This window comes from Lagenorhynchus albirostris, chromosome 1, assembly GCF_949774975.1.
Source record: "Lagenorhynchus albirostris chromosome 1, mLagAlb1.1, whole genome shotgun sequence".
NCBI classification, from domain to species: Eukaryota; Metazoa; Chordata; class Mammalia; order Artiodactyla; family Delphinidae; genus Lagenorhynchus; species Lagenorhynchus albirostris.
Genome location: NC_083095.1, coordinates 47,797,248 through 47,818,258, shown reverse-complemented (window position 1 = coordinate 47,818,258; position 21,011 = coordinate 47,797,248). Strand labels below are relative to the sequence as shown.

At 37.5% G+C, this 21,011-nt stretch overlaps 2 protein-coding genes across 5 annotated transcripts in view; one reads left to right on the top strand and one right to left on the bottom strand.

Annotated features, from left to right (window-relative positions):
- STYX (serine/threonine/tyrosine interacting protein) overlaps nt 1-7,766 on the top strand; it is a 40,647-nt gene extending 32,881 nt beyond the window's left edge. For both annotated transcript variants that reach the window (XR_009539266.1, XR_009539265.1), the window contains 2 exons: nt 5,995-6,157; nt 7,405-7,766. The gene's annotated coding sequence lies outside the window, so the exon portion shown is untranslated. The remainder of the gene's footprint in view (nt 1-5,994; nt 6,158-7,404) is intronic.
- On the bottom strand, nt 667-15,365 carry GNPNAT1 (glucosamine-phosphate N-acetyltransferase 1). 3 transcript variants are annotated; one of them, XM_060142553.1, is made up of 6 exons: nt 15,183-15,365; nt 7,094-7,261; nt 6,018-6,080; nt 4,381-4,508; nt 3,394-3,455; nt 667-1,868 (listed from the first exon to the last, which is right to left on the bottom strand). In XM_060142553.1, exons 2-6 carry the CDS (start codon nt 7,245-7,247, stop codon nt 1,721-1,723), a joined length of 555 nt encoding a protein of 184 aa, XP_059998536.1. In that variant the 5' UTR covers nt 7,248-7,261; nt 15,183-15,365; the 3' UTR covers nt 667-1,720. The 3 variants fall into 3 exon arrangements, with proteins under 3 accessions (XP_059998536.1, XP_059998540.1, XP_059998545.1); XM_060142557.1 differs by having other exon boundaries at nt 15,193-15,365; XM_060142562.1 differs by lacking the exon at nt 15,183-15,365 and adding an exon at nt 7,375-7,485.
- Between the last annotated feature and the right edge of the window lie 5,646 nt (nt 15,366-21,011).

The following is a 21,011-nucleotide window of genomic DNA, read 5'->3' as shown; positions in this document are numbered from 1 at the left end:
GAACACTATTTAAAGGGATTTATTGAAATAGCCACCTTATAGTTTTACTTCAAATTGTTCAGTGGTAAGAAATGAAATAAAGCATTTAATTTTGCCTTTTATTAGGGTTTTTTTTGGTGGTGTTTTTTTCCTGGCCATGCAGCACAACATGCGAGATCTTAGTTCCCCAACCAGGGATCGAACCCATGCCCCCTGCAGTGGGAGTGCAGAATCTTAACCACTGGACTACCAGGGAAGTCCCTATTAGGTTTATTTGTTAACAGAGGTTTTAAATTACCAGACTGTACCTAGTACAGCTGGTGTTATCAAGGTTATAGGACTCCTAAAAAAGCAAAACTTAGCTTTGTTGCTTTCACTAGGGACAGATCAATTCATCTGCCTATATCATCAGCAGGTGAGTAGTACACCCTCTGTTGGTGAAGAATTTCTGTTGTTTTAGAAAGCCGACTTTAGCTTTACTGCATGGAGGGAAGTCTGAAATCTAGTTGAGGTAGGTGAGAATCAATGGGATGAGAAACAGGTGCTCTTTACTTTCTACGCTCCTTTTACAAAAGGTACACAAAACTAAGATTTTATGAACCATGACTTGACCTAATAATTCAATAGACAACTCAAGAAAAGCACAGAAAACATTTAGATTCTAACAAAAGACTATTCATATGAACAGGTTTAATGTAACATGAAATGTAAAAGATTCGAACCAGTAGTGAAGTATCTAATTCTTATTTCAACTTAAAAAAAATAATTAAAATAAATAAAATCAAAATAGGATAGTGACCAGAATAGTACCATTATAATCACATTAAATAGAAAAGCTTGCATCAACATTTTAAGAATGTAATAAATGCAGTATGATACATTTTAAAGTACTCCACTCAATTTTGTAATCCATTTTCATAAAAATGTTACTCAGAAGAGAGGCTCGGACACCCCTGGAAAAATGAGAAATCAGCTTAGAAATACATAATATGCCAGGATTTACTAATTCACTGTTAAAAAGTACCTTATATTTCTCTTAGATATTTTAAACAAATGAATAATTATTACATTTCACATATAAGACAGGTGGTACTTCAGCTACATTAGAATTATATCAACTTTTAGATGTACATATAAATTGTCACATTTTATAAGAAGTTAATTTTCATTTCTCCTTATTTTAAAGGCTCACCAGGTTTGCCAGTATAGTATTAGGATCAGCAAATGTTGGACTGAACTACATTTAGTTATAATATGTCTAACATCCAATTTCACGTAATATATGTGAAATGATACACCCCTAAGTGGTATTTAGATATATTTCTTTGAAAAAAATATTAATTTTATGAATGTGATAAGAAACAGCCTTATTCACTGTATGCTTTTTTTTTTTAAATGAGCAGTACAGATAGCAGACATATAACTTCTTACTACCTATACTGACTACTAAGAAATAAAGCCGAACTTTAGAAAAATACAATGCAAGAAAAGATTCAAGTTAAAAATATACTCCTTTGGTTAAAAATCATCCCCTTAACAATTTCATCTGTAATCTAAACTCAGCATGTCTCACCAGCCCAAAGTAATCTTCTAAATGTCATTATACTTGTATTACAGTGTTTTTTTCAATCCAGTATTTATTGGAGGTCACTGGGTTGCGGCAACAAAATACTTTAACTCTAGGAAGAGAGTGTAGCCTTGTTGCATCAGCTCCTTTGACAGATGTCTTTCTTAAAAGGTTTTACTTTAGAAACCTCTGACACATGTAGTTTTCTTCAGATACTGTATATCCAAACTTTTTATAGAAACCAGCGTTTTGTGGTAGACATTCAAGGGTAATCTTATAACAGTTCAATTTCTTGCTTAGCAAAGTAAGAGTTGATAATAACCTGAAATTAAAGAAAAAAAAGGTAGGCAAGGCATAGAGCATTTGTTAATAAAAACAGATTTTAGTAACAATGTGAGTGAATATCACATAAAACTTCAAGTTTTTATTACAAATAGGTTTATTAGATCATGGCCCTTCCCACTATATTCATTTAAACATTCAAATTGTAAGTGGTTAAACATTTAAATCACCCAAAGCATTTGATTTTGTTTCAAATATACTTTAGTAATCTCCAGCCCATTAATAAATAGAACAAATATTATCCTAAACCCTGAACTCACCCTAAACCCTCTTTAAAAATAGGTTTTAACATTAATATTAACACCAAAGACTAGAAACCTTTTTAAAAATATGGCCAAAATTAATCTTTTTCTCTAGATCTATTCAAACTATTTAGGAATAGCCAACATAAAATGGGTAAATAATTGCTTTGTTCTTTATCATTTTTAAAGTTACTTAAATATTTGTGAAAGAATGTATTAGGTTAACTCTGGATTGGTTGTAACAAGTGTAAACAAGTATAACAAGTGTAAACAAAGCAAAAATGTATACATCTTTATAAAAACTAGGAAAGATCTACAAAAATTTACCTGAAGGGTTTTCTCATGTTGTATAGATTGAAAAATCTTATTCTGAAGACAGAACCTCTTGATTGAAGTTACACAATTATAAAAGGCATGACTAAGTTACATGGACTAGAAATACTAAAAATTGGTCTCTTTCATTCACTGATGTATACCAAAGACCTTGAATAGTATCTGGCATATAGCAGGTGCTTAATATTTACTGAGTGAATTCCTTAAAACTCAGAAGGGATAATATTAAAAAGCAAGTTCTATTTTATAAATAAGCAATAAACCTATGAAACTTACTTTAAAAGATTTAGATAAATGTATAGAGGATTACACTGTGAAGGCTGTTTCAGTACATGCTTCTAAAACTTTGTAACTGAGAACATTTCCTTTGTTTTTAAATATGACAGAGAAACGGACAAATTACTTGGCTCACCAAAAGTTTCTGTTTCCTACTACTATAAGAGTACTACTGGGGCTTCCCTGGTGGCGCAGTGGTTGAGAGTCCGCCTGCCAATGCAGGGGACATGGGTTCGTGCCCCAGTCCGGGAAGATCCCACATGCCACGGAGCGGCTGGGCCCGTGAGCCATGGCCACTGAGCCTGCGCGTCCGGAGCCTGTGCTTCCGCAACGGGAGAGGCCACAACAGTGAGAGGCCCGCGTACCGCAAAAAAAAAAAAAAAAAGTACTACTATTAAAAGTTAATAACTAAGGTGTTGCTGTTTTAACAGTACACTTCCAATTTCCAACTTTATGGTAAAAATTATATAAAAATACCTTATTTCTTCATTAAATTCAGTCTAAGCTATGGAGTGAGAATGAATTCATAATTAATGATGCTTAAAAAACTTCAAACAGTAAAACACTTTTAAAAAAGTATCTTGCAAGAAACTGTAAACTGAAACACAAAGAGTATCTAATTTATCCAGGGTTACCTTGTTTCTGCCTACTTACAATTTGCCAAGCTGCTTTCCTCTGCATTCATCACTAACAACAACATCTTCTACTCTTCCTCTCTGAAAATATTTACAATGTTTAAAGGACTAAGCATGTAGTTTTGTTTTAGTTAAATCAACAAGTGACAGTAAGAATTGATAAATGTTTTGTAAACCTGAACTTTGCAAAAGGCAAAGTTTTTTAACTTACTATTATAGAGGAGATAATACAATCAATCAATTTGTGGCCTAATTTTGCTTTGTCTGTATCTTAAACCTTCCCACCCCATTATTTTAAAGCAAGTCTCAAAATCCACATCACCAAAATGTAATCTTGTCATGAATGTACTACATCCATCATCCTACTCCTTGCTTAATTGCAATTTATTTCAGACATCCAAATACAGTTTATTAATTTCTAGTACAGAAACCACACCAAAATTCATACTTCACAGAATAATTCCAAGTGTTTTCTATCATATTCTCATTGGATTACCTAGGTTTTGTTTTCTTTACTATTTCATGTGAGTCATGAGGAGTGAAGGAAATCTACAGGCATTAGAAGTGCCACAATTAGAACGGAATATATTATTCTGAACCCTTTACCACTGGGAAACTGATGGGAATTTGTGTTAGTGTAGTATATTCAAAGTATTGTTTTTGAATAAAAATTAGCATTAGAGATTCCAAACATTACTGCCAAATTCCACGATGCTGACTCGATTTCTCTTTGTCTATACCAATTCTACACCTTACAGAACAATTTTTAGCAAACAATTCATATTATTAACACATTTTCTTCCTCATAACTCTTAGAAGACAATGGGAAATTGACTGTTACTAAGTGATTTCTAAGAAGCAAAACTTTTATTCTAGCCAATATTTAGCTCTCTCATTTTACAATAAAAAGCAGTGGGAAAACAGACTTGTCTAATGGTAACTCAAAGTCGATTTTGCTAGAAAACACATATCCATTTTACTCATAAGCATTAATATGAACACATACCTTAGCACAGGAATGGATGAATTTATGTTCTATTATCAGAGTTGCTGTAGCAACTATCTGTCCTAAAGTTATATCTTCCACAACTGTAACATAATAATCCCCAGATTTCTTCATGTGCTCAAAAGATTCTGTGGAAATTGGAAAATAGTGTTATGTGGCAGACATTAAACTTTATTAGGTGCCAGAAAAATACTAGAATTAGCTTACTTCAGTAAATATTATTGAATATTTATAGCTATTTTACCACAGTAATTTTAAAGAAAATATCAATTATTAAAAATGACCAAGTAGTTGAAATATCAGCAATCAATATCAACTGGGACATAGTCCATACATTTAAAAACTCTTCTAGCAAAATAAGGTAAGACTAAGATAGCTATTTTAGATGAACAGCACTTAAAATACAAATAAATTGTACATGTTGCCATTTCTGTGATTAGTGTATGAAAACTTTTATATCTTCATTACTAGTTAACTTTAAATTGATTAACGTTTTCACTTAACAGATATTCACACAGAACAAAACTCTTTGCAAATTTTAATAAGAGAATGTTTATGTGTCTCCATTCTTTAATTTTTAGTCTTTTGATTTTAAAATAACTTGACAAAGTAGTTTTCAATTTTCCCTTTGTGCTCTCAAGTGTTCCATGATTACATGACCTGTTTTAGAAATAGAGTCATCATTTTTGTTTGCTTTGAAAGCACCTTGTGAAGTAGATAAAAAAGTAAGTCTTCATTTCCCAGCTTTTCCCAAAGCCACATAGCAAACAGGAGCAAAAGTGGAATAAATATCTTCTCCTCAAATTGACTTTTAGTACTTATATTGATGAAATAACATGATTTTTCATCTAATCTGATATGCCTGCAAAGAAGAATTCAAGAATAAAAACTGAGCCTAACAGTCTCAACATACTGTTTATTTCCACAGTCTTGTTCTAGTAATGGGTCTGGAGTGGGAAGAAATAAATTCAATGAAGGAAAAGAAACAATGAGAATCAGGAAATAATAATCTTCATCTCAGGAAGGTCATATAGAGTACAAAATAAAATTACCTATTGAAGGAAATGAAGAAAATAGGAAGACACTGTTAAGAGCATTGGATGGAGTCAGGAAGGTTGTAGTTCTTTTCTTACCAATAACTTCCTGTGATCTTGGGAAGTCATTTGACCTCTCTTTTAATTTCCATCCTCTCATATGTATTAAAAAGGGGGAGGGATGAACTAAAAGATACCTGCCAACCTTAAAATTCAATATAAATGAACCAAAAAATAAATTTAGAACATATTTTCTTACATTTTTGATTGGGTGATGAAATTTCTGTGAAATGACCTAACCACATGAAAGGTAAACACTACAATAAAAAACACTCTCTAAGGTTGCCACACAGGCTCTGTGCTACAGTCATGATCTAAAAGTAGCCAGGTATTTTGTAAAACATGGTAGTTGCTACAATTGGATTCTAAAACAGTTCAGCTACATTAAACATTTAAATAAGAAAACAGCTAATTTGTTATTTGAATAATTTCGAGCTATTTGAACAAAACCACAAGTAGACACTGAATAGAGCTCTAAACAAAAATAAAATCTTGTTTCCCTTTATTTCTTTTCCTTCAGGAAAAAGAGACTGTAGGACTTACTCATAAATTGTTCCGGGTTGACAACTCCAGTCTCTGTCAGCTGACCTAGTACCTTAAAAAAACCTAGTTTTGAAAAACAGATTTCAAGTCATGAGAACAGCAAATGAAATATATATCAAAAGAAGTAATGTGTCAAGCTGGTGAGCAATTATTTTTTCAAAACTTTATGTAATGAACTATTTTAAAATATTAAACTGAAACCCATTATTCTTTCTATTATCACTACGTAAAACAAATAGTAGTAGGTTTTACCAATGTTTTTGCCTGCATAACATTTTTGGAATAGTGCTGACCTTAATACTCAATATTTACAGAACCAGCATGTACAGTTTTCAATGTAATTTGCATTACATTCAACACAAGGGATGCCGAATTTTCCCAAATATGTGCTTTGGTTTTACTTAAAAATGCAAGATTCTCATTATGACCAAATATGATACTATTTATAAAATAAAATATAAATAACATTGTTGAGACTACAGTTTTTAAAGATTCCTGATTAATTTCATTAATGTTACTTTAAATTAATGTGAATAGCATAGAATGTTGAGAATCTTAACTTCTATACACCCAATAATTAATATGACCAAAATATAATAGTTTCTTAAGATTTCCTACCAAGAAGAAAACTGTAAAAAGTTGATTTTTGATTACTGAAATTTAAGGAAATCATTTTGGAGAATTTAGATGTTAAAAAAAGGAATACATGTAGACAAAACCTTTTGCAACTTATCCAAGGCAAATTATCTTTATCCTCATTCCCCATCCAGCTTCTTAGAGAAGATTCTTCCTTACGTGTCATTATACAAGATAATTTCCCCTTTTTGGCTGCTTAATTAGGAAGGAACACTGTTGTACTTAAGTCATTTGAAATACTGTAATACAGTACTGTAATACAGTAACATCTGGTCTGTACACATTGGAATTGAGTTCTCAGTCACTTTAAAATTTAAGCACAAAGAATAATATAAAAGTCCAATAGTATTTTTAAAAATTATAGGCATCATCATCGTGTTTGTGGAGAACACAGAATGCTAACTATAAGTCTAACCAGAATTTGTAAACTGAGTCCATACCTCTATTTAAATCAGCAGTACAAAGAGGCCTCAAAACCAAACCTTCTCCAGGATGTGTTGGGGAAATGGCTGGAGAAAATGTAGCTGTATTCTGACTCCAGTCCACTTCTTTGAGTAGACTTGGGTCAAACATAGGCGTTTCATCAGGTTTCATCTTTGCAGTAAGGTCTAAAATAAAATTTTAAATGTTAAGCCATTTTGTTTAATGGAAGATTGTTGATTGTCAAGAATGTCAATTTCTTTCTTTCTTTTTTTTTTTTTGCGGTACGCAGGCCTCTCACCCCTGTGGCCTCTCCCGTTGCGGAGCACAGGCTCCAGACGCGCACCCAGCAGCCATGGCTCACGGGCCCAGCCGCTCTGCGGCACGTGGGATCCTCCCGGACCAGGGCACGAACCCGTGTCCCCTGCATCAGCAGGCAGACTCTCAACCACTGCGCCACCAGGGAAGCCCAAGAATGTCAATTTCTTAATAAAAATTAATGCAATTAGAAAAATTCTTTAACAGGTATGCAAGATATTTTATTTTAGCCTATCCTGACTCTAACATCAAATGCCACAGCTAGAGCTCTATAGAAAACTCACAGATTCTATCAGACAGTAAACAAGTAACTAAATTTAGAAGTTTTACACTTGAAAACTCCATTTTCTAATAGGACCTTTAAAGCATTTTTTCCTCTGGGTCAGTGCTACTAGTGTAGCACTGTGAATAGCTGACTTTTCAGGAGCTCGTTTTTTTTTTTTTTTACATTATTTAATTTTATTATTGGGCTAAGGAGTAACTCATCAGTTTTTTACCTGACACTAAAGAAGACTTACTGGGCGTGTAACTTTTTTTAAAAATTATTAACCATGAACAGAAAATTCTCTGCATTCACTGGAATATTTGGTCTCAGCTATGACAGATTCACACCAAGACTATCTACTGGATTTTGTTTTCACAGCAGTCTTTCTAAAAATCTGTAAGTTTCTCAGCTACATCTAAGCAGCTTAAGAATAGCCAGTGTCACAAAAACAGAAATATAGATCAATGGAACAGGATAGAAAGCCCAGAGATAAACCCACACACATATGGTCACCTTATCTTTGATAAAGGAGGCAAGAATATACAATGGAGAAAAGATAGCCTCTTCAGTAAGTGGTGCTGGGAAAACTGGAGAGCTACATGTAAAAGAATGAAATTAGAACACTCCCTAACACCATACACAAAAATAAACTCAAAATGGATTAAAGACCTAAATGTAAGGCCAGATGCTATCAAACTCTTAGAGGAAAACACAGGCAGAACACTCTGACATAAATCACAGCAAGATCCTTTTTGACCCACCTCCTAGAGAAATGGAAATAAAAACAAAAATAAACAAATGGGACCTAATGAAACTTAAAACCTTTTGCACGGCAAAGGAAACCAGAAACAAGATGAAAAGAAAACCCTCATAATGGGAGAAAATACTTGCAAATGAAGCAACTGACAAAGGATTAATCTCCAAAATTTACAAGCAGCTCATGCAGCTCAATATCAAAAAAATAACCCAATCCAAAAATGGGCAGAAGCCCTAAATAGATATACAGATTGCCAACAAACACATGAAAGAATGCTCAACATCATTAATCATTAGAGAAATGCAAATCAAAACTACAATGAGATATCTCACACTGGTCAGAATGGCCATCATCAAAAAATCTAGAAACAATAAATGCTGGAGAGGGTGTGGAGAAAAGGGAACCCTCTTGCACTGCTGGTGGGAATGTGAATTGATACAGCCACTATGGAGAACAGTATGGAGGTTCCTTAAAAAACTAAAAATAGAACTACGATACGACCCAGCAATCCCACTACTGGGCATGTACCCTGAGAAAACCATAATTCAGAAAGAGTCGTGTACCACAATGTTCACTGCAGCTCTATTTACAATAGCCAATACATGAAAGCAAACTAAGTGCCCATCAACAGATAAATGGATAAAGAAGATGTGGCACATGCATACAATGGAATATTACTCAGCCATAAAAAGAAACGAAATTGAGTTATTTGTAGTGAGTTGGATGGACCTAGAGTCTGTCATACAGAGTGAAGTAAGTCTGAAAGAGAAAAATACTGTATGCTAACACATATATATGGAATCTAAAAAACAAACAAACAAAAGGTCATGAACCTAGGGACAAGACGGGAATAAAGATGCAGACCTACTAGAGAATGGACTTGAGGATACGGGGAGGGGGAAGGGTAAACTGGGACAAAGTGAGAGAGTGGCATGGACATATATACACTACCAAATGTAAAATAGCTAGTGGGAAGCAGGTGCATAGCACAGGGAGATCAGCTCGGTGTTTTGCGACCACCTAGAGCGGTGGGATAGGGAGGGTGGGAGGAAGGGAGATGCAAGAGGGAAGAGATGGGGATATATGTATATGTATACTGATTCACTTTGTTATAATGCAGAAACTAACACACCACTGTAAAGCAATTATACTCCAATAAAGATGTTAAAAAAAAATAGCCAGTGTTTTTCATACTATTGAAAAATGATCAATTACGGTATTTTCCTCTCTTTTGAACATTCAGAAATGGTCAGGTTCTTATTAGGTGTGGTCTAATAAAACTGAGACTTGGGCTTCCCTGGTGGCGCAGTGGTTGAGAGTCCGCCTGCCGATGCAGGGGACACGGGTTCGTGCCCCGGTCCGGGAAGATCCCACATGCCGTGGAGCAACCAGGACCGTGAGCCACAACTGCTGAGCCTGCGCGTCTGGAGCCTGTGCTCCGCAACAAGAGGCCGCGATAGTGAGAGGCCCGTGCACCGCGATGAAGAGTGGCCCCCACTTGCCACAACTAGAGAAAGCTCTCGCACAGAAATGAAGACCCAACACAGCCAAAAATAAATAAATAAATAAATATTAAAAAAAAAAACTGAGACTTAAATAAGATATAATGATAGAAAGAATGAAAAACATATGAAGCATAAAAATGGCTGGGGGGGGGGGGCGGTGCTTCCCTGGTGGCGCAGTGGTTAAGAATCTGCCTGCCAATGCAGGGGACACAGGTTCAAGCCCTGGTCCGGGAAGATTCCACATGCCACGAAGCAACTAAGCCCATGTGCCACAACTACTGAGTCTGCGCTCTAGAGCACGCGAGCCACACCTACTGAAGCCCGTGCGCCTAGAGCCCGTGCTCCGCAACAAGAGAAGCCACTGCAGTGAGAAGCCTGCACACCACAACAAAGAGTAGCCCACGCTCGCCGCAACTAGAGAAAGACCGCACGCAGCAATGAAGACCCAACGCAGCCAAAAAGAGAAAAAAAAGGCTGGTGGGGCACACTTCTGTGGAACAGAGCTGCTGGAGGAAAGTCTTTCTAACAATTATTAGGAGATTGTAAGGCAACCCTGAACTTTGATTTGTAAGCCCATGCCCAGCTAAAGAAACCATAGTTGACCCTTGAACAACATGGGTTTAGGGTGCCAATCCTCCACACAGTCAAAAATGCGCAGTCGAAAAATCATGTATAACTTATAGTCAGCCCTCTGTATCTGCAGTTCCATATCCGTGGATTTAACCAACCTTGGAATGTGTAGTACTGTAATATTTACTGTTGAAAAAAATGTGTATGTAAGTGGATCCTTGCAGTTCAAACCCGTGTTGTTAAGGGTCAATTGTATTCTATTTGATACCTGCCTGTACTTCTTTGAAACAAAGAATTTAAAGATATATATCCATAACATACTACCATAAAACAAAAAAGCAATGCCAGAAAAATTAAAGTCCATTTAATAACAGATCAATTTCCCCAATAACCCAACTCCCAGATGTTCCCTATTTCATAAGTCACAATATGCTTAAGGGCAACTATTCTTAAGTTTTCCTTAAAGGTCGACTGAACTGTATAACCCTATGTAACTATTATATATAGGTAATATATATATATACTCTGCTGCAGTATAGCAGAGGCTTTGGGAAGGTACTGTGATGTAATAATAGAAGTTAACATTTGTTCAGCACTTATGTGCCAGCATTGTTCAAAGAACTTTACACATTACTAATTCACTTACTGTAACAATCCTACAGGGTAGGGATGATGATTATCTCCATTTCAACAGCTGAGGAAATGCAGGTGTAGACAAGTTAAGTAACTTGCCCAAGGTCACAGAATTAGCAAAGCTGAAATTGAAACCTAGACATGGAACGAGCATGAGCTCTGGAGTCAGACCTGGTGTTCAAACATCAACTGTGTGATGATGGCTAAGGAAGTTAAACTGAGAATGTTTCCTCATTTGTAAAATGGAGATGAAATTGTTAGAAGAAATGAATTACTGTATACAAGTACCTAACAGTGCCTGGCACAGGGCAAGTGTTCAACAAGATACATTGATACTTCAGTTAGCAACTAATTTTAAATTTATTTTTATACGTTCTTGTTAACTTTGTTCACCTTTAAATTAATTCGTGAGTCAGGCACTGTGCTGGGTACAGGAGCTACAAAAAGATGATCTATTATGTTTATGTTAAACTGAAAGTTAGCATTCTTAGAAAGGAAAGAAAGAACTTAAAAATAATAGTTACTATGTAGAATACTGAGAGGGTTGTTTTCTTTCCCTCAAAAAGGACTCAGATCATGTTATGCTGTAAAAACTATGCCTGGATCTAAGAATAGTAATGAAAGGAAATTGTGATGATTAAAACAATCATTCATAAAATTTAACAAGCTTATGGTCCACTTGAAACAGATTTTTTGTAGATTAATTTTAGTGCATGCACTTTAGTATTTGCCCCTGATAATTGGACCCCTGAGGCTTTTGAGAGTACTCTAATCTGAAAGATGGATAACAAAATTGTTTTTCAGGTATACAGATAAACAAGCTAAATATTTACCAATAAAGTAAAATGTGTACATTAAGTGCAGAAGTCAGAAAGTATTACAAATTTAAGTTCTTCAAGACAACATACCATTTAAACATTTTGATGTTCATGCTATTTAACATACAGTTGTAAGCATGAAGTTTAAAGAAAGCTCAAAAGGAAATGTGGATGGACATTAAGATAATTTAAAGTTAACTAGATTTCGTCTTCCTATAAAGTTGCCTGAGTTTACAATGAAATGTGCCTAGAAAACTTGCAAAATAGGGGTAATAATTTCTGAGAGAGAGGGGAGAGGTACACAGGAGAAGAATTAGGATTATGAAGCCTTTAAAGAATTTTAAACAGTAAATACTAATATTTTCCTGTGCTTTTCTTTAATCGATGGTCTGATTCCATGAATGATAAAAATAAATGATACTGGCTAATATTTATTGAGTACTTTATATACAAATGAAAATACAATGAAAGATCTATCAGACTAGAAAGCAGGCACAGTAACTAGCTCAAGATAACAGAGCAAATAAGGAACAGTGAGGATTCGCAACCAGGTAGCAGGGCCAGCTTCAAGGACACAGGGCCCCACACTTAATTCTCTGCTGCCACTGTCGAAATTGTTAATGTTGCCACAAATTATGCAACCATTCCTGCATGACTCCAGACTCTATACTCTGTAGTACTGAAGAGACACTAGTGAAGGTGAATTCTCTACTTTATTGTGCAAGAGTTTAAAATTTAGTCAAAGCAGCACTTATATTTGGAAAGTAAGAATTTCAGGCTAGTTAAAGTACTTAATGCATTCTGGATAGAAATAAGAATCCATATTCTTATGGCAATCAAAAATTAATATCAGGGGACTTCCCTGGCAGTCCAGCGGTTAAGACTTAGCCTCCCATCGCAGGGGGTGCAGGTTTGATCCCTGGTTGGGGAGCTAAGATCCCACATGCCTCGTGGCCAAAAAACCAGAACATAGAACAGAAGCAATATTGTAACAAATTCAATAAAGACTTTAAAAATGGTCCACATCAAAAAAACTTTAAAAAAATTAATATCAAAATGTTTATATGAGCTATTTTACAAAACAGAGCCATACTTAAGGTTACCTTCTTTTATCTTATTCTGTCCCCATACAGTAAATTCTGCTGGTGCCCAATTAATATGCTGGGCAAGTTAAAGTAAGATGTGATTTGATACTAAATTTCAAAAGCATTTATAAAAGAGCAAAACAGGTAAATTTATTTGGTTTACAAAAGAAATAATTTTCAGCATCTTAAAGTGCCCACAGTTACCACAATATAGGAAATTTCAGTAAACAGAAACGCACAGTTGTTTGAAGCTGAATTTCACCATTATCATTGGGGTCTTATTTTGTTTTGTTTCTTTTGGTTTTGCTTTTTTTGGTTTTTTTGGCCACGCTGCTTGTGGGATCTTAGTTCCCCAACCAGGGATCTAACCTGGGCCTACAGCAGTGAAAGTGCCGAGTCTTAACCACTGGACCGCCAGGGAATTCCCTCATTGGGGTCTTATTTTGAAGATTTTAGATTAATTTTAAAAAGTAAACCCTAACCCTTCTTAAGTATTTCTCAAGTACCTTTTCTGTTTAACTACTAAGTTAACAAGCATTTAAAGGCCCATATATGCCTAACCTTAGCCCAATAAATGCCTAGTGAATGAATAACGAATGGTATAAGACTTATCTGGAGATCACATTTCAGAATATCTAGAAGAAAAAAAGATTACCAAACTGCTACAAGTGATATCACAAAAACCATACACCAAATTCATTTTTACTAAGATCACATCAGGTTTTCAGTCGGTTGACCATTCTTTGGACACAGTTTCAACAGGTTTCTCAGCATCTATAGTGCACTAGAATATACAAGGGGAGGAGCTGCTGTTAGAATCAAGCAACTGAGAGCAACAAGTAATAAGATACTGGGAATGAAGATTTCAAAAGTTGATATAAAAATTTAAAAAAACAATCTAATGTCAAATCTAAATGGACTTTACATATCTCAAGAGCTTTCAGGGCATTACTGTATGACTTCAGTACATGGTTAAAGCAGGAAGGGGGCCCGTGTGCTGTTTGAGACTTTGGGGTTCGTCTACATACATTTTATAACTATTTCAATAGTAATTTGACTGAATTGTGAATCTAAAGAACACTTCATTCGGTGATGATTTTAATAGGCCTAGCTATATTTATTAAATTATTCAATTACACTTCAGTTGAGAATTTTTAAATTTCCTGATAGTTTATTTGATCCCTGTGACTTAGGCATTATTCCCAGTCTACCCATGAGCAAGCTGGAGCACGTGGAGCTTTCAGTACTTGACCCCAAGGTAACACAGCCAATGAGTGAATTGGGACTAAATCCTCCGATGTTGTTCTCCCGTCTTGAGCTCTACAGTACCATACTCAATAGAAGCCAATATTTACATCATCGTGCCAGACAGGGAGGTGTCTCCCCTATTCTAAAAAATGTCAGTGAATCCTGCCTAATGAAACTGACCTAAATGATTTCTTGAGGTCCATTCTAGGATTTATTCACGAGTGTATATCCTAACAAAACTATAGTCGCCCTTCAATTTTTTATGAAATTTTAAGAGTTCGATTTACATAAACAGCTCCTATAAGAGAAATCACAGTACTCAGTGTTTCTGGGGGTAGAAGCCCCCGGAAGAGACAAAGGATGTCCGTCTTTCCTGCGGTGAAAACCCCGATTTAGTCAGTGCAGGTGATCTTCGGAGCAGAATCATGTCCTCAAGTGGCTCCTGACCGCCGTGGGGTGCTACGCGGAAAGGAACGGTGGAAAACAGGGCCAGAGGCGTTCGTGCCCATTTCAAAACCGATGGCGGCAGAGACTGTGAACAACTGTCCAATCCCCCACGCTAAAGCCTGACGAACGAAAAATTAGTTTCGACCTCAGTCTCTGTTCCTGCCTGCTAGGGCCACCTCCTGCACGGCTGGACCACTGGCCATCATCCCTAACCTCTGCTCCACACGGTGTCCGCTCAACTTGCTCCAAACTGCCCTCTACGCCCTCATACGCACCCAGCTAGCGAAGATAAATGCCCGGCTCCCCGAACGGAACCTCCCCCCGCCCCGGACCGGGCCTAGCCCGCCTCGCCCGGGGGGTAGCAGTCACACCTGTTTGATAAACCTGAAGGGCAGGCCCCAGCCGGCACCCAGGGCATCCGGCCGGGCCCCGCTCTCTCTCCCCGACCCCCGGTCCCCCTCACCCGTAGAGACCTGCAGTCGGCGCTCCTCTCCAGGCCCGTCGGATTCTCACCCACCCGGGTACACAGCACTAGATCCACATCCGGCTTCAGCGGCAGCCCCACCTCCTCCACCTCCGGCTCTACAGTCTCCCGCAAGGCCGCTGCTCCGCGAGCCGCCGCCAGGACGTGGCAGCACCGACACCTCCAGCCCGCCCCTGCCCGCTTACGTAGGCCGCTTGCAGGCGGAGGAGGCAACTGCGGGCGGAGGCGGGGTCGAGAGCCTGGGGGCCGGGCGGGGGCGGGGCCTGCGGCCGGCGTCCGCACGTGAGGCGGCGGCGGAGACGTCGTAGGGACTTCACCAGGCAGGCGTGCCGGCAATGAGTCCTGGCACCGCGCGGCACCCGCTCCTCGCTCCCTAAGGCTTCCGCCACGGCCTCAGCGTCTCGGTTTAACTGGACATAATTCTGCCTCGGAGTCAGCTAAGCACTGTAAGTGGTGACTAGTGTGTGCATCTTTGGTTCCCAGAGACCAGAGTCTCGGCCTCTTCCCTCTTCGTTTGCCCCTCGTTGCACCTTCCCTTCGTAGTCAGTTCTTTCACTGATTAGGACTTCAGCTACTCGCTGGAGGCTCGAATCTCCTCATCCCCAGTTTTCTGCGTCACACATCCTGCCTCTGTGAGGTGGGACCCCTGCATTCTACTCTGAGACTACGTTTTATTTCTCGCTCAGATCCTTTTTGGATGAACACGGGGGTTAGGACAATGATTCTCAGCTGCGGCGATTTTGCCTTCCAGGAGGCAGTTGGCAATGTGTGGTCATTTTCAACCTCAAGTCTGGGAGAGAGGTGTTACTGGCATCTCTCCAGATGATAGAGGGTAGATATGGGTAGAGATCAGGCATGCTGCGACATGTTTTACAATACAAAGGACAGCTCCCCACAATAAAGAATTACCTGGCCTGAAATGTCAGTATTGCTGAAGTTGAGAAACTCTGGGTTAGGAGAAGAAAACTGACTTTTCTCTGAACTCCCACTTACAAAGCGTCTTACCTAACTAGCACGTGCCCTCATTTTACAGATTGGGAGAGTTTCAGAGATGTTAAGTAATTTGCCGAAGTTACGTAGCTAGTAGCTCCCATTCCTTGCCTTGTACCATAAATTTCAGCTGATTGAAATTGTTCTTAATACGGTTCAAAGAATTAACACCATATATAGTCTGCCAGAAATAATATTTTCTGCTTATTTGTGAGACTTAAATTTCAGATAACTTTTGCTGATTGATGTATTCTCATAACTTCAAATATCTCTGTATCTATCCTTGTTTTTACCCTTAAACATACAAAAGAATTAAGACATAAACAAAAATAAACACCACTAATCTTAAACATATAGCCTTGTTTTCTTTCAGACTTCTGGCCCTGTGTTTACAATGAGCTCCTCCTGAGCAAAAGAACCCTGTACATTTTATCATTTATCAGAGTGAAACAATTAATTATAAAATGTATCAGAGACCACAGGAGTTCTAAGAGGTACCCCCAAAGATCTGCATTTGAGACATACTACTCCTTACCCTCATTGTGCCATAGGAACCCAATTCCAATTCAGCAAAGTCAGTCACTCTGACCAGTGACCCTTTTTCTTTGACTGTTGCAATGAGCAGCCCAAGGTAGCCAGGTGACAACGTCACCTTCTAGTTTAATAGAACCGTTGGTGTGTCCTCTGGTGATTTTTATTTATTTTATGGTTTCTTTTTTTTAATAGAAATATAATTGGCATATAACATTATATTAGGTTTAGGTGTACAACACAATGATTTGATATATGTATATATTGGGAAATGGTCACCACAATCAGTTTAGCTAACATCTATCACCACATATAGTTACAGATTTTTTTCTTGTGATGAGAACTTTTAGGATTTATTCTCTTAGCAACTTTCAGATATATAGTACAATACTGTTAACTATAGTCACCATATATCACATTATATCCCTGGGCCTTATTTATCTTATAAGTGGAAGTTTGTATCTTTTGACACCTTGCTCTCATTTCACCCCCCACCCCCCTACTCTGGCAACCACCAATTTGTTCTCTGTATGTATGAATTAGTCTTTTGTTTAGATTCTACATATAAATGAAATTATATAGTATTTGTCTTTCTCTGTCTGATTTTTTCACTTACCATAATGCTTTCAGGGTCCATCCATGTTTTCACAAATGGCAAGATTTTCTTCTTTTTTTATTGCTGAGTAATATTCCACCACGTGCGTGCATGCCTAAACTTCTTTATCTACTCACCTGTCAGTGGATGCACAGGTTGTTTCTATGTCTTGGCTATTGTCAGTAACGCTGCTATGAACATGAGGGTGCATATATCTTTTGATGTATAAGATAGAGATTTTCTTTCCTTTGGATAAATACCCACAGTGGGATTGCTGGATCATATGGTAGTTCTATTTTTAATATTTTGAGGAACCTCCATACTGTTTTCCATAGTGGCTGCACCAATTTACATTCTCACCTGTAGAACACAAGGGTTCCCCTTTCTCCAAACCCTTGCCAATGCTTGTTATCTGTCTTTTTGATGATGCCCTTCTAACAGGTGTGAGGTGATAGCTCGTTATGGTGTTGATTTGCATTTCCCTAACAATTAGTGTCAATTGAACACCTTTTCATACACCTGTTGGCCTTACATATGTCTGCACTGGAAGCTGTCTATTCAGCTCCTCTGCCCATTTTTTAATCAAATTGGGGTTTTTTTTGGGGGGGGATTGCTATTGAGTTGTATGAGTTCTTTATATATTTTGGATATTAACCTCTTGTCAGATGTATAGTTTGCAAATGTTTTCTGCCATTTGGTAGGTTGCCTTTTCATTTTGTTTATGGTTTCCTTTGCTGTACAGAAGCTTCTTAGTTTGATGTAGTCCCACTTGTTTAGTTTTGCTTTTGGTATCAAATCTAAACAAGCACTGGCAAGACTGATGTCAGGGAGCTTACCCCATGTTTGCGTCTAGGAGTTTTCTGGTTTCAGGTCTTATGTTTGAGTATTTACTCCAGTTTGAGTTGATATTTGTGTAGGATGTAAGATGGGGTCCAGTTTCGTTCTTTTGCATGTAGTTGTCGCTTTTTCTAACACTGTTTATTGAAGAGACTATCCTTTACCCATTGCATATTCTTGTTTGTTTGTTGTAAATTAATTTGTCATACATGTATGGGTTTATTTCTGGGTACTTTGCTTTGTTCCATTGATCTATGTGTCTGTTTTAAATGCCAATACCGTACTGTTTTTTTAATAAATTTATTTATTTATTTATTTGTGGTGGCCTTGGATCTTCGTTGCTGCGTGCGGGCTTTCTCTAGTTGCAGTGAGCGGAGGCTACTCTTTTTTTTTTTTTTTTTGCGGTACGTGGGCCTCTCACTGTTATGGCCTCTCCCGCTGCGGAGCACAGGCTCCGGATGCGCAGGCTCAGCGGCCATGGCTTACGGGCCCAGCCGCTCCACGGCATGTGGGATCTTCCCAGACCGGGGCACGAACCCGTGTCCCCTGCATCGGCAGGCGGACCCTCAACCACTGCGCCACCAGGGAAGCCCCGGGGGCTACTCTTCGTTGCAGTGTGTGGGCTTCTCATTGCGGTGGCTTCTTTTGTTGCGGAACACAGGCTCTAGGCACGCGGGCTTCAGTAGTTGCAGCATGCGGGCTCAGTAGTTGTCACACATGGGCCCTAGAGCATGTAGGATTCAGTAGTTGTGGCACACAGGCTCAGTAGTTGTGGCTCGTGGGTTCTAGAGCACAGGCTCAGTAGTTGTAGCACATGGGCTTAGTCGCTCCACAGCATATGGGATCTTCCCAGACCAGGGATCAAACCCCTGTCTCCTGAGTTGGCAGGCAGATTCCTAACCACTGTGCCACCAGGGAAGTCACTACCATATTGTTTTGATACTACTGCTTTGTAATATATTTTGAAATCAGGAAGTGTGATGCCTGAAACTTTGTTCTTCTTTCTCAGCATTGCTTTGTCTATTAAGGGTCAGATTTTAGAATTATTTGTTCTATGTCTGTGAAAAATGCCATTGGAATTTTGATAGGGATTGCATTTAATCTGTAGATTGCTTTGGTTAGTATGAACATTTTAGCAATATTAATTCTTCTGATCCATGAACACAGAATATCTTTCTATTTATTTGTGACTTCTTCAGTTTCTTTCATCAGTGTCTTGTAGTATTCAGTGTACAGGTCTTTCACATCCTTGGAGAGATATATATATATATATATATATATATATTGTAGGCATTTTGTTCTTTTGATGCAATTGTAAATAAGACTTTTTAAAATTTCTCTTTCTGGTAGTTTGTTGTTAGTGTAGAAAAACACAACTGATTCTTGTACATTGATTTTGTATCCTGAACTTTACTGAATTTATTGGTTCTAACAGTTTTTTTTTGTGAAGTCTTTAAACTTTAGGATTTCCTATGTATAATACCATGTCATTTGAAAATAAAGACAGTTTTACTCTTCCTTTCTGATTTGGGTACCCTTTATTTTTCTTGCCTAATTGCTCTGGCTAGGACTCCCAGGACTATGTTAAATAAAAATGACAAGAGTGGGCATCCTTGTCTTGTTCCTGATCTTAGAGGAAAAGCTTTCAGTTTTTCACCATTGACAATGATGTTTGCTGTGGGCTTGTCATATATGGCCTTTCTTATGTTGAGGTATGTTCCCTCTATACCCACTTTGTTGAGCGTTTTTATCAAGAATGGATGTTGAATTTTGTCAAATGCTTTTTCTGCATCTTAGATGATCATATGATTCTTATCCTTAATTTTGTTAATGTTGTGTATCAAGTTGATTGACTTGTAGATTTTGAACCATTCTTGCATCCTGAAATGAATCCCACTGGATCATGGTGTATGATCCTTTTAATGTATTGTTGAATTCAGTTTATTAATATTTTGTTGAGGATTTTTGTGTCTATATTTATCAAGGATATTGGCCTATAATTTTCTTTTTTTGTGGTGTCCTTTGTCTGGTTTTGGTATCATGGTAATGCTGGCCTTGTAAAATTTGTTTGGAAGCATTCCATCTTCTTCAATTTTTTGGAAGCATTTGAGAAGTATAGGTATTGTTGAATTTGGAAAAATTCACCAGTGAAGCCATCTTGGTCCTGGACTTTCGTTGTTGGGAGGTTTTTGATTACTGATTCAATCTCCTTACTAGTAATTGGTCTAGTCAGGTTTTCTGTTTCTTCATGATTCAATCTTAATAGATTATATGTTTCTAGGAATTTGTCCATTTCTTCTAGGTTGTCCAATTTGTTGGCATATAATTGTTCATCATATTCTCCTATAAACCTTTGTGTTTCTGTGGTATCAGTTATAATTTCTCCTCTTTCATTTCTGACCTTATTTGAGCCCTCTCCCCTTTTTTTCTTGGTTAGTCTAGCTAAAGCTGTTGATTTAGTTTATCCTCTCAAAGAACCAGCTTAGTTTCATCAATCTTTCCTGTTGTCTTTTTAGTCTCCATTTCATTCATTTCCACTCTGATCTTTATTATTTCCTTCCTTCTACTAACTAAGGGCTTAGTTTGTTCTTCTTTATGTAGTTCCTTAAGATGTAAAGTTAGGTTGTTTATTTGAGATCATTCTTTTTTCTTGACGTAGGCATTTATCACTAAGAACTTCCCTCTTAGAACTGCTTTTGCTATAGCCCATAAATTTTTGTATGTTGTATATCCATTTTCATTTGTCTCAAGATATTTTTTGAGTTCTCTTTTTATTTCTTCTTTGGCACATTGATTGTTTGGTAGCATGTTGTTTAATCTGCATGTATTTGTGGATTTTCCAGTTTTCTTCTTGT

Excerpts from the sequence above, each read along its gene's own strand:
- GNPNAT1 (XM_060142553.1), bottom strand. The coding sequence starts at position 7,247 with ATGAAACCTGATGAAACGCCTATGTTTGACCCAAGTCTACTCAAAGAA. Across the intron at positions 4,509-6,017 it reads CAACCCGGAACAATTTATGA|AATCTTTTGAGCACATGAAG; the intron begins GTAAGTCCTACA and ends CAATTTCCACAG. Across the intron at positions 1,869-3,393 it reads GGAAAGCAGCTTGGCAAATT|GTTATTATCAACTCTTACTT; the intron begins GTAAGTAGGCAG and ends CTTTAATTTCAG.